The sequence below is a fragment of the Platalea leucorodia genome (genome assembly GCF_965183815.1).
Source record: "Platalea leucorodia genome assembly, chromosome: 7".
Classification (NCBI taxonomy): domain Eukaryota; kingdom Metazoa; phylum Chordata; class Aves; order Pelecaniformes; family Threskiornithidae; genus Platalea; species Platalea leucorodia.
The window spans coordinates 11,796,707-11,809,394 of NC_138829.1; the positions used below are offsets into that span (position 1 = coordinate 11,796,707).

At 39.1% G+C, this 12,688-nt stretch overlaps 2 protein-coding genes across 2 annotated transcripts in view; one reads left to right on the forward strand and one right to left on the reverse strand.

Moving 5' to 3' along the window:
* TDRD9 (tudor domain containing 9) overlaps positions 1 to 6,169 on the reverse strand; it is a gene marked incomplete at its 5' end in the record, with an annotated part of 90,579 nt that extends 84,410 nt beyond the window's left edge. Inside the window, one exon of the mRNA XM_082317399.1 lies at positions 6,003 to 6,169. Coding sequence (XP_082173525.1) covers positions 6,003 to 6,169 — 167 coding nt within the window. The remainder of the gene's footprint in view (positions 1 to 6,002) is intronic.
* Positions 6,170 to 6,679: 510 nt separating this feature from the next.
* ATP5MJ (ATP synthase membrane subunit j) lies at positions 6,680 to 11,704 on the forward strand. The gene is made up of 4 exons (XM_082316880.1): positions 6,680 to 7,015; positions 8,647 to 8,770; positions 10,615 to 10,635; positions 11,505 to 11,704. Exons 2-4 carry the CDS (start codon positions 8,647 to 8,649, stop codon positions 11,528 to 11,530), a joined length of 171 nt encoding a protein of 56 aa, XP_082173006.1. The 5' UTR covers positions 6,680 to 7,015; the 3' UTR covers positions 11,531 to 11,704.
* Positions 11,705 to 12,688: the final 984 nt, after the last annotated feature.

Consider the following 12,688-nt stretch of genomic DNA (forward strand, 5'->3'; position numbering starts at 1 on the left):
AAAAGTGTAGGTGTTTCTGAAAAAACTCTGAAACATTTTATTTTTTAGCCATATACAGCTAGATGTATTTAAACAAGAAAAGACTGCTTTCCATGTTTTGAAATAGCATCAATCCAGAAAGTGTTAGGCAGAAACTTCTGTATTTGCCACATAGCTTTTAGGCTCTATGAGAACTTCAGACTGCGTAAGGTAATTAGTTTAATATAATATCAGTTATACCAAATAAACTGATAAATACTTTTTGGAGCTGAATAGTTATTTCTTAACTTCAAGAATAAGTTCTAAAGTAAAAACAATGTCAAAAGCTGTAACAGGCTGCATGTACTGTTCCTGTATTTTTTCCAAACTGTATTCTGCACGTGCTGAAATACTGTGAAAGTAGACAACTAAATGAAAACATTGGATATTTAACAACATTTAACAACTAGCTCTCTATTCTTTAAGAAATTAATGAATTATTTTATTTCAAATAGTTGTACTTCATTTGACTTATTGCAAGTTAACCTAAAACTCAGACTCTGCATTAAACGTTTTGATCAAATCACACAGTACTTTTCTAGAATAGCAAAAGATTCAACAGATCACTTCCAAAGCAAGAGGAGATCATTTTAAATTTAAAAAAAAATTCATGTTTTTCAGCTGCCATCATCTATCACTGTGGGTTCATAATAAAGTTTTACAAGACTGATTGGATACGTAGCAGTTACGGTCACAGGAGACAATTAGAGCAGAAAATCAATGAAAACATATGCCAGAACTCAGTTTGCTATGTTTCCAATTGGGCTCCCATTATTGTACGTAACAAATTTTTACATGTCTTTTATGTAACCTCTTCATCTCCAGCTTTCCTTTTAATCTGTCTGCCATATCATAAAAAATGGGCAAGACTCACATGGCCCCATTCACAAAATGCACTATTTTGCAAACACAGAAGAAAACTGCTTCCTCTGATACTTTCTTCAAACATACTGAAGCACACATTCAGATTTCCTCAAGTTGGTAACATAGAACTGAAGGATATCTCCTTATGCTCCACAGTTGTATACCCCACCCAAGAAAGAATTTACTAATAATGCAAAATAAATTGGGTGAAACAAAAGGCACACTATCTTCATAAAAGATAAAAATACTATTTAAAAAAAAAAAATTGAAAGCTTATCATCTACAGAACATTTCATGCAGAGGAGTAAAACATAATATACACAGAAGGTGAAATAATCAGAACTCTTGCATACATCTAGCTGACAAAGCACCAGAGGACTAGAGCAAATCAGTTCCTACAGGTTTAGAATAATAAAAAATTGCAGCTCAATACCAGAAGTAACCAGTCCTTCCACTTTCCATAAACTAAATACACAAAACTTCACAAGCATGTGGAAACTCATTATATCTGCACTCAGAGCTGGTATAAACTCTTTGCCCTCCTTTTGTGCAGCTGTTGGTTTGCAGATAAATAACAAAAGTGTTGATCTCAACTTACTCTGCCCTACTGATGCAGAATAAAGGGTATCAGACTCTTTTCATGCAGTTCTAAACAATCCAGACACAGATCCCTGCATGAGGTCAGGATGGTTTGAAAGAAAGGTTTTTCCTCACCAATGAAGTTTAACTCTGGGGAGCTTTAAGTACCTTTTCCATTGGAAAGAAAGTAACAAGTACTGAGCCTATAAAAGGCATTAGTAGAATTAATATTACATTGAGAATTAACATCCACAATGCTGATTTCAGAAAATAATTTTTATTTGGTCAAACGTGCAAGATTCCTGCAATGGTAATTCACATAAATTAGTTTCTTAAAATGGTACCTTCACAGCTTTCTACTGGAAAACGGGTGAAAAAAAGCCCTACAAATTTAGCTTCCAAATTTTAGTTTATGGAGAACGTTAGGCCAGTAAACATGCAAGGTCCACTTACCTTTATGATCATCCAAACAGGTAGGGGAAAAAAAAAAAAAAACAAACACAACCCTACAAGATAACCACAGATACAACTTATCCATTCTTCATAAATTTCACTTTAATTTCACTTTAATGTAAGTGAATGCAGTCTTCTAAGTCCAGAAACAAGGACTATCAACTATAACATATGCTAAAAGGCAGTCGCTGAAGAATAGTTAAAAAAATTATCTAGGCATCACAGCCAATTCAATGTTAAATCCCAATGCAATGCTAAAGAAACGCACAAAAAGGCTTACCTACTTTTATGTGCACATTATATTGATGAAACTGATACCAGGCTACTGCGTCCAGTTCTAGTGTCCACACTTGGGGGGAAAGAAGGGAGAGAAACAGAACTGGAGAGGGTACAGGAAAAAAAAAGCAGAGAAAAGCACAGAAAAAGCAAAGGTGTAAGAACAAGAAGACAAAGTAAAAAAAAACATGTTTTAAAGAAATCTGCTAGGTTTACTGCAACATGCTACAAAGAATCTGTACCTCAGTCCGCCAGCTACGACGAGCTATTTTCTGGATTTAGCTTACACTTAGATTTCAACTATATCAAGATAGCAGTAACATGGCTGTAGGCCAGTCATCATTTCTCTGCTGAAGATTACTGTCTGAGAACTCAACTGTTTCTTTAAGCACTTTTTATTTATGTCCTACATGATTTGCATGAGGTGATCTGAACCTATATTGTTCTTTACACTAACCCAGCTGATATTTCTGATGCAGGCAGGCAGCTGACACAAACCACTCCGGTGACAGAAAGGCAAGTGGTAATCATTTCAAAGAGCACCTGTACAGGTGTCAGGCAGAACAAACAGCGTGCAATGTTTTTACGCAAATAAGCTGGCTATAAAAAAGGGCTAACTTGGTGAGAGAGGCACCTTTGAAATGCAAGAAATCAAAGAGAGAATAACCACCTTTTCCACACTTAAGCCTTTAAGTGTTTTGACGTCAACCACAATTGTTTTGATAACAAGGAAGGATTTAAGGGTCTAAATTTCTTTTCATTCAGTTCAACATAATCAGAGGAATTAAAAAGTTAATCAACGAGCTATTTAGGGATCAAAATTCCAACCACAATTTCTGAGAACTATTATCTTTTCCTAACAAGCTCAATTACTAATACTGCTACTCTAGAGGTAGTTCAGATAACAAGATAATCTTAAAAGCCTTGGAAAATGAAGCATCATTGGTAAAGGAAGAGAACACATTCTACATCTCTTTTTAAAGGAGACCTGAGGTTTTTAGATCCTATTAGACAGTCTCAGTAACATTTTTATAAAATATTAGTTATTACACACACTCGTGTGCAATAACACACCTGTTATTACCGTCACCACTTTGGTATTAATCCTACACATTCTTACATATAAATTTAGACAAAAGAAGTAGGAAGACAGTCTCCATCAATAATTGTGTATCTGGCTTGACATAAAAATAAATAAGCATCTGAAAAATTTGAAATAATTTCCGTTTTGATTTTCCCAAGAAACAAACCAAGAGTTTTCAAGGAAATACTAAAATAAACTATTATGCTACAAGCAGCCTCAACAAAAGGAGAGAAATTCTTTTGTTTTCAGCTCTTCAAACTCTTTCTTAAGAAGCCAGTGAATCAAATCTAAGCATTTCCTACTTGAATCTAAACCTTCTCAAGATTCTTCAAGTTTTGCAAAAAACTCTCTAAATGTAAGCACATTCCCGGAACTGTGAAACAGAAGCATATATGGAAACAAAACACATCTAAGCAAACACACCTTCTTATAGAGGTTCTTTTCATTTTGCAGCAGCACACATGTGCACCTATCATCTATGCTCAAAGATTTTATACATATCTAATGATGAGCAAATTCTGTCCACACTTACATAAATGGCTATTTAGGATGCATACCCCCGCTATTTCTAAAGTGGGAAAGAAAAAAAGAGGGGAAAAAAAAAAACCCACTGTAAAAACCCACTTCTTTCTGTTAACACAACTGTCAAATCCCGTGATTAGGTTATCTGGAAAGAGGTATCTGTCTAACCAAAGATAAAGATTTGCCTCTGCCTAGGCACACAAGGTTTGATGAATCTTGCTAATTTCTTCATGTTACTTAGTAGATTTCAGTGGCTTAGTGCTCAGTGGGGTTCAAGAATCTCTTGTCAAACCCTTCCCAAGTACCACAGAAATGTTATTGGCAACTAAATAAAGACCGAGAAGTCCCAGACATCTTGTACACACTGGCTTTAGGAATTACATTCACAGTAAATAACCTTAAAAAAAATACAAAATTCTGCCTGGTCTCTTCCGGAAAATTTTAACTACATGCCTAAAACCAAGTAGTTCTCAGTCAGATTCAGAGCTTGCTAATGGCAGCAGTTTTACATTAAAGGATGAGAGGGGAGAGGTACTTTGACATGCCAGTTTTGTCCTTTCCTTGAAGCAAAGACAGAAACCGATAGCATGAACAGTCTCTGCTGAACTGTCAGAATATCTGCTGTTAAGATGTCAGGCAAAAGGTTTGTTCTTTCTCAGAAGCCAATGTATACCCTTTAAGAGAGTTCCTGAAACACAGTGACCCACACTGCTATACATCATACAGGAAAAGAAAAACACTTGCTCTAAACTATACCTCCAGCTAATTTTGAAAAAGACTTTAGCATATGAAAGTGCATACAAAACACTTTTCTACAGCCACTACAGACTCACTAACCAAATATGATCTAAATACTAAGATTACTATGCACTGCCACAACACCTTTCAGTTTAGGCAGCATCCAGAGGAAAGGTTTTTTTTTTTTTTCTTCCCCCAATACCCAGACACTAGTGAAAAACCAAATGTACTTGGCTGCTATGCAAATATACATACATTTCTCCTCCTTGGCTGTAAACTCTGCCATCTGAGAATAAAGCACATCCAAGGACTGATACACCTTGAACTAGCTTTACCCTGGTAACTTAAATGCTTCAGATAGGTCACAAGAGCAATGAACATACACAGTTTAGTTAGAAAACACACAACAGTCGATTTAGGACAACAGATGGTAAACTGCTGCTCAGAGAAAAGAAAAGCTCCTATAGGGAAGCAAACAAAGATTCAGTTTGAAATAACTGAAAACATCTGCTGTAGGTGACATCAGTATCTCAACTGCTGGAAAATTACTGGCTGGAGAGGAACGTTAGAGGAAGCAAGAAGAACAGGTAACAAATAAGTCAAATTTTCACAGATTTGTAGCATAATGAATTAAACTTATCAACAAAGTTAGAGGGTAGGTAACACCTACTTATTATTAAGAATGTTTGTTTACAAACTTTGGTATAAACAAAGCACAAATCTACTCAAAAGTGCTTACTTATAAATAACATATGAAACACTACTGGTCAGAAAATTTATGTACTGTAAAATAATTATTTGACATTCAAGGATTAGACACTGAAACAACACGATAAAAGCCAGTAATACTGTTAATAGGCTATGAGGGGAAAACAAAGATCAGCCCAAATGAGCAGTGTTGCTCATTGATTTAATAGTTAATGCATAAAAACACACTCTGCGAGAATATTATTCCCTTATGAACAAATAAGTTTACTCCTGAATCTCATTTTATTTATCACTTGCCACTGCCAAAACTCCTACACTACACACCTGAATCAGAATAAACCAGGCCTTTTCTAAATGTTCCACAGTTTTTCAGCAGCACTTGCTGCAATTGCACAACAGCACTAAAGGACTTCAGAGGAAGCAAATCCTACACATACCATGTCTAGTGATAATCAATGGAGGTAAGCAGCAAATCAGAAAGTAACTGAAGCATTAAACCCACAAAAACACACCTATGCACACCTGGACTACAGCCACAAACGCTACTGAGGGTGTTAGGCTGGAATCAAACAACTGCACCACCCCAAGCCCACGAAGAGCGGGGGAGCCAGAGGGGGCAGCCAGAGCCTGGGGAAATGCACTGCACAGCCGGGGCCACGGGCACACACGCAGGAGAGGGGAGGCCACCCGTGCCCTCACAGATGGCCCTTCACCCCGGGTGCGGGGTGCCAAGAGCAGAGGCCCGGCGCCCCGCACTCACCCCGCAGCCGTTAATGGCTCCCGTGCTGCGAGGGGGTCCGGGGGACGGCAGAGGGGACTGCACAGGGCGCCAGCCTGCACGCCCTCGCCCAACAACTCGACGGCAGTGACGGCTTTGCCGATGGTGAACCAGTCGCTGATCTGCTCCCCGGTGAGCTTCCGCAGCATGATGGCGGCGGCACGCGGCCCACCGCCCTGCCTTCTTCCCGCCCTCGGCCCGGCCCCGCCCCTGGCACGTGACCCAAGGGCCAGGCGCCTCGCTCCGCCGCCACAGCTGAGGGGAGGTCGCCGCTGTCCGTGTCCCGGCGCCGCCTGCCCCGCCGGCTCCCTCCCGTGCTCTCCCCAGGCTAAGGCTCTCTCCCTTGTCAGCCACGAGAGGCGCGGGGCAGTCAGGTTTCCCCCTCACACCCACAAAACAATGGCCGGGAGCTGCTCTGGAATCCCGGTCGCCCTGTTCTTTCCCCCCCGTCTAGAGGAAGTGGCCGGCAGGCACGTAGGCGCCTTAGTCCGCGGGAGTCTGACCCAGCGGGTGCCTCCCGGTCCTCCCGGACAAGCTGTTCTCAGAGCGACATAAAGACTCGCGACAGGCCCTTCCCGGCATTGTTCCTTGCCCAGGACGCGGGCTGCGCTCCCTTCTCAGGAAGCAGGAGTGAGGCGCAGAACGGGCAAAACACTGCGATGAGACGGACCCTGGGACTGAGTGTGGATTTCTACAGCGACGTGAGCTCTGCGGAGGGCCCCGCAGCGGCTGAGGGGGCGCAGGGACGTGACGAGACTTGCGCGTCCTGCGGGACCGCTTCCCCCGCGCCCTCCAGGGCCTGAGGAGCGCCGGCGCGGAGCTCGGGCGGGACCTCGTCCTCCGCAGCCGTAGGGGGCGCTGCGCGGCAGCGGCGCCTCTCGGTCTGATACCCTCGCTCGTTGGCGCGTCCTCTCCCAGCATCCCCCGCGGCGGTAGCGGAGCCCGTCCCCGCTCGGTGACCTTCGGTGGCGGCCCGCGCGCTCCCGGCTCTAACGGTGGGTGTCGGCCCAAGCCAGCGCTGCCGGTTGTCGGCGGGCATCGCTCGGGGGTGTCTCGGGGAGGCAGCTGTGGTTCAGCCTGGGAAGGGAGCCCAGCGGCGTGGCCGGCAGCTCTGCCGTTACCGCCCTCCCCTCCGTGCGGAAGGAGCTGTGTGGGTCAGGCCCCGGCGGGCGGCGGGTTCCCCGGGCTGCGGGGGGGTCATGGCGGGGAGATCAATGAGAAAGCAAATTTAGCGTTGTTCCGGATAGTTTTCAGAAAAAAGGCCTGAACAACGCCGCGTCCTCCGAGGCCTTGGGGAAAGGTCTCTGCCGGGTTTTAGCAGGTTAATTGGAAATAGCACTGCTTATTCTCCGTGGTTTTTAGTGGTGGGAAAATCCTTTCCTTCCTTTCTATTCAGCCTCCTTGTTTGTTAGTATGCCTTGATATTCTGCTATAGCAGAATTACTGGTATTATGGCACTGTTCATCTGAAACTACAAATACTGGAAACTTTGGGGGAGGTGCAGTGTTCTTAATAGAATTGGTGAAAGCACAACATTGTTTCAGGAAATCCGTCCACAACAATAAATTTGATTGAAGTGTCTGTCCGTAAACAATTAAACATAAATGTGGGTTTGTCTACAATTATACATTAATTGCCATTAAGATTCTTCCATTCTTTAAGAAGCACTGAGATTTTTCCAGTTGTTTTGACATTGGCTACCCTTGCATCCTTTTCTCTTTGATGCTTGCCAAAGGATGCTTTACATTTAGTAATGGCAAATAAGTAAATAAGTAAGTATTACCTCATAGAAGTTTAAATCTGCTTTTCTTTCCTGGGACTCGTTTAGCATGTACTGTCCATATGTGTATATAGCTGACTTTACTGGGTTGTAATAAGTGTAAATAGTGACTTTATTGGAGTGAAGTGCTGTATGTAAGACAGTAGAACATGTAGGATTTCAGTGCAATGTGGTGCAAATGTGTACTAACATGTTGTGTGGGAGTTAGGGTAAGCTTTATTTTAAAACATCTTACAGTTTTCTGTTTGTCTAACAAAGCTGCATAGAAAGGAAAAGATCATTGATGGGCTTCTTGCTCTTGGGGCATATTTTGAAAGTAAAATATTCATGATAAATCATGAATTCAGTAGCTTAGCATCATTTATTTTGCTATTTTGAATAGAAATTACCATGTTGGGAGAGACATCTTAGCTGTGGGGGCGGGAGGGAAACTAACTTGGTAGTGCAAGGAAGGAGCCTCTCTTGCTTGTCTGGAGCAAGGCTTTCCTCCTGAGAGAATCTGGAAACATTAAAAAAAAAGCTGTCACTAATAGGGAGAGAGCAGCCTAGTTATCGCTACTCTGTAAATGCACTGTTGAGTCATCTCTGAACACTCTGGTCAGCTGTAATTTATTATTTTTTATTGTCTTAGCCCATAAATTGTAACCTGAACTCTGAATTTTCATTGCTTTGCTTTGGAATAAGTACTTCTGCGTGTTTGAGGATTTTTTTTAACCTGTAAACTGCTGCTGATATGTATCAGGAGTATGTATATACATAAATATATATGTGTATATATATTAAAAACACAGCAGGTAAGAATACAGTCGCAAAACTCACCATGGCAAAACTTCTTGTGATTTTCAGATGGTGCAGACCATGTTTCCAAAGTCATTGAGAGCCATGAAATTCTACTTCACTACCGTGTATCAAGAAATATGGGTTGGTGTAGCGTTAACAGCTTATGTCTATTACAAAATTTCATATGGCGGTAAGTTACACGTGATATTCTTCATTAGCTGTTATAGATAAGGTTTATAGATGAGAATATCCTTAACAGTTAGAAATCAGTCACTGAAAATATCCAGCAAATAAGAAATTAACACTTTTACTTAAGGCCAGGTCTTTGCCATAAAAATGTAGAAGTTTTAACATGCTCAATGTAGAAGGTTACGCTAACAAAAATACGCAAATACCAATACTCAAATACCAATGTAACTGTGCTTACATTATGAAGATTAGGTAATGTAGGAATTGGTTTTAAAAACACACATCTAACTTGCAACGTATAGCCAGAGGCTTCTCCTGTAGATTTGGCCTGAAGGGGAATGTAAGACTGTTTTGAACTTTGATTAGAAATTTTTTTAGAATCCTCGTGGTTTTGAGGTTTTGCTCAAGATCTGCAAAAAAATACAGTTTTTAAAAGGTTTTCCCATGTGAACTTGTGAAAGTTAAAGCACTTACTTTATTTTGGGCTGATGCACCTAAAAATGTGAGGTACATCACTGAACATTAAAATGTGTGTTACTTCGTAATATCGGATCACTTTCTCAGAGGAAGAAACAGCATCTAATGTGAAAATAAATGCGAGTGGGCCATGTCCCTCAAAGCAGAAGGGTACAGCAGATTATGGTGTCGTAAAGGTCCTGTTCTTCAATTTAGACTATGCTGAAAAAATTCCAAGTCAAACCCTTTACTAACTGTCATGAACAATGAAATGTTATAAACTGTAGACAAACTTGACAAGGAAAGGAACCCTTCACTGTGGGAACAGCTGAGTGATGTTACCTCAACATTTCTCTAGCTTTGTCCAAATAACTTGTAGCATGTCCAAAACTGTTACATTACACTTACAAGCTTAAGGAAATATGTATTTGAACATCCAGAGAGAAAAAATAAATAGTTTAACTTTTGCTTTAACTTCTTTAATTTCAAAGAGAATTCAAATTGACAGACTGTCAAATTTGTGTTCATGTCATGCTACTTTTATTTTCATTTATGATTTAGCTAATAGACGTGGTGGTGTAGGGTTTTGAGGGCCAAAACCTTGATACGGGGCAACTGTATGTTAAACATTATTTTAAAGCAAAAATAGCTTTTAATAGCTGTAGACCTTCCCGCAGTTTAGGGAGCAGTTTTGCAAATGATACATATATTTATAGAAGTGTATGTTGTAGAATAACTTAAATTGGAAGGAACCTCTTCAGCTCACCTGGTCCAAACCACTGCTTAAGGTAGTTAGATCAAAGTTAGATCAGGTTGCTCATGGCCTTATTCATAATTCAAATGACTATTTCCAAGAGTGGAGATTGCACAGCCTCTTATGACTGCCTTCCTTACGAAGGATTTATTCATTCATTCATTCATTTATTTATTTATTTATTTTTGTCTGATCACTGTGATTCGGTATTTTAGGAGAACAATTACAACGGGAATGTAAAATAAGCTATTTTACTTACAAAGGAATATTTTAAAGTGAAGTGTATTCTTATCGCTTCAGTTTACATCTGTATGTTGTGTATGTATCTCCATATATTATGTAAAATAGTACCATTCTGTATATGTTTCTTTTGAATTACAGGAGGAGTCTTGATGGCTACAGTTTCTAAATGCATGAAGTCTTGGTTAATTAAAAACAAACAACTTTTAAAACATCAATATAACGTTTACTGACATGTACCATGGAAAGTACATGCTGTACACTTTCTAAATCTTGTTCAAGCTAAATTAGAAAACCATAAGTAGTATAATCTAATTGAAGTTTATCTGCAAAAAATGAATAGGAAATATCTTTTTAAACTGTCATTGTTCAGCTTGTTTTTTCTTCTTTTCCAGGCAAAAAAGCAGTGGCAGACAGTAAGTATTAAATATCTAATACCCTGTTGTATTTCTTAAACGAGTGCAGTAAAAAGTAGCTCAGCATATTTTATGTAAGTTTGGGGTTTAAGTTACGGATTTAGAAAATGCTTAAAGACTACTTCAAAATATGTAGTTTTGGTTGTATTGATGGTTTTATAACCTAGAAACATCTGTGAATCCGTACAGGTGCTCTCTCTGTCTTAAATTGTCTTTTGCATAGGTTTTAGGAGTAGAATGGAAGTTGTATGCCTTGATTGGGCAGGGAGGAACTCTTAAATAATAGTACCAACCATTTAATGGAATTACTTAAATCAGCACAATCTCAAGAGTAGCTATTTTAGCTGTCAAGAAACTAAGAAGTTTAAATTTGTATTTTGAATTTGTATTTCTATAAAGTAGTGTTCAGGTATTTATGGCCAGTTTCTTCTGACACCACATTGGAATTTCATTTTTCATGAGCTGCTATATCTCGGTTAACTTTGTGCACCATGATAGATAGCCCATTTGCTCCCAGTTGAATCGTATATGTAAACATTATTTACATTTTTAAATGTGTAATTAGTGAAAATACTACCCAGTGGACTTAAGGATAATAGCATGAATAAACTTTAATTTAGAAAGAACCATAGCAAAACTGAGGAAGAATGGATGTTTGCCTATAATAGTGCTTTAAAACTTGCGAGCGAGGATTTTTAAACTTGGCCAATACTATGTATGCAGTTCGAGGGTTTTATTTCACAGGGCAGTTGAATCTGCCAGTTCTTGTGCTCAGATGTAGATACAGTTGACTGTTCTAGGTTCTGAACTACGTTCCTGAATTGATTTGCTCTACTGTTTGAACAGTCTACATCGTGTCTTTGTTTCAGAGTCCTCTGGTGCTGGCCATCATTAAAGACCTCTTCTCTTCTTGGGAGTATGAATTTGGTGGTTCGTCATCTTTACTATAAATGAAGCAAGTTACAACTATAGGGAAGTTAATTCTATAACTGTACCTGATCCATCTGCTGTAATTAGAGAAAGAATAAATCCATTGAGCAACAAGGAATTAAACATGTTGGACAAAGTATGCTGGAGTGTATCATTAACCTAATTTTTAAAATAAGCATTTTTTGGTTTCTACAGTTCTTCCAAGTTAAACTTTTTCAATAGTACTTTGAAGGAGACCAAATTTCTATAACTAAACTTCACAGAATTAGCCAACATTTCTTACAATAGCATTAAGCCTTTTTTTTTTTTCTCCTAATGGTATCTTTTTTGACTAGAACTTTTGAAATACTCCATTTACCTTTAAAATGTCATTTTATAGTATGCTAAGGGTGAGGACTTAATTCTCAGCTTTTTGTCAACTTGTGGTGCAATAATTAAGGGTACAAAAAGTTCTTTTTAAAACCTCACATTTTTTTAAAGAGTTCTTAGTTCTGCATGGTTTAAAAGCAAAAGCTGTATTGTTATTAAAACACCATGCAAAATATTTACAGAGGTTTTTAAGAAGTACATTGGCAACTATCTTTTTTTGTCCTTCAAATTCAGTAGAGCTAAGGAATTATCCTCACAGGTTCTTCCTTTAGTCAGAGGAGTAAGTAATAACATGCCCATATTGTATGAGAAAATTGCTATTACGTGGGCCTTCATCTGCCATTTGAGCCTATGAAAATCTCAGAATTTAAAGGGAACAATGAAATCACGCACTGTGGCAGCAGTTAATATGAGCATAAACAAACACTTCACTGACTTCAAAGAGTTTTCCTTTTTCCTGAAAATTTACAAGTCATTTATGTATTACTAGGATGGGTCATTAGTGGTTTTTGCAGATAGCTGTTAAAGTAACTCCATAGCTAGTATTATATTTTGGAGACTCTAGGAATCTATACTATCTTACAAAAATCAGTTTTCAGAACTGTACATACTGAATTCTGTACCAAGGATACATAGTGTATAAAACCAACATTGGACTTCATGTCATGTTTTGTTTAAATCTAGCCTAATCTGTTTTTGAGAAGATTAAGAGGCTTAAGTCATTTTAATGACTTAATGCTTACGTACATCTTTT

What these genes read in the sequence shown, in the direction of transcription:
- ATP5MJ (XM_082316880.1), top strand. Translation starts at nt 8,647, where the DNA reads ATGGTGCAGACCATGTTTCCAAAGTCATTGAGAGCCATGAAATTCTAC. An exon ending in TTACAAAATTTCATATGGCG is followed by an intron (nt 8,771 to 10,614) that starts GTAAGTTACACG and finishes CTTCTTTTCCAG; the next exon opens with GCAAAAAAGCAGTGGCAGAC. An exon ending in CAAAAAAGCAGTGGCAGACA is followed by an intron (nt 10,636 to 11,504) that starts GTAAGTATTAAA and finishes TCTTTGTTTCAG; the next exon opens with AGTCCTCTGGTGCTGGCCAT.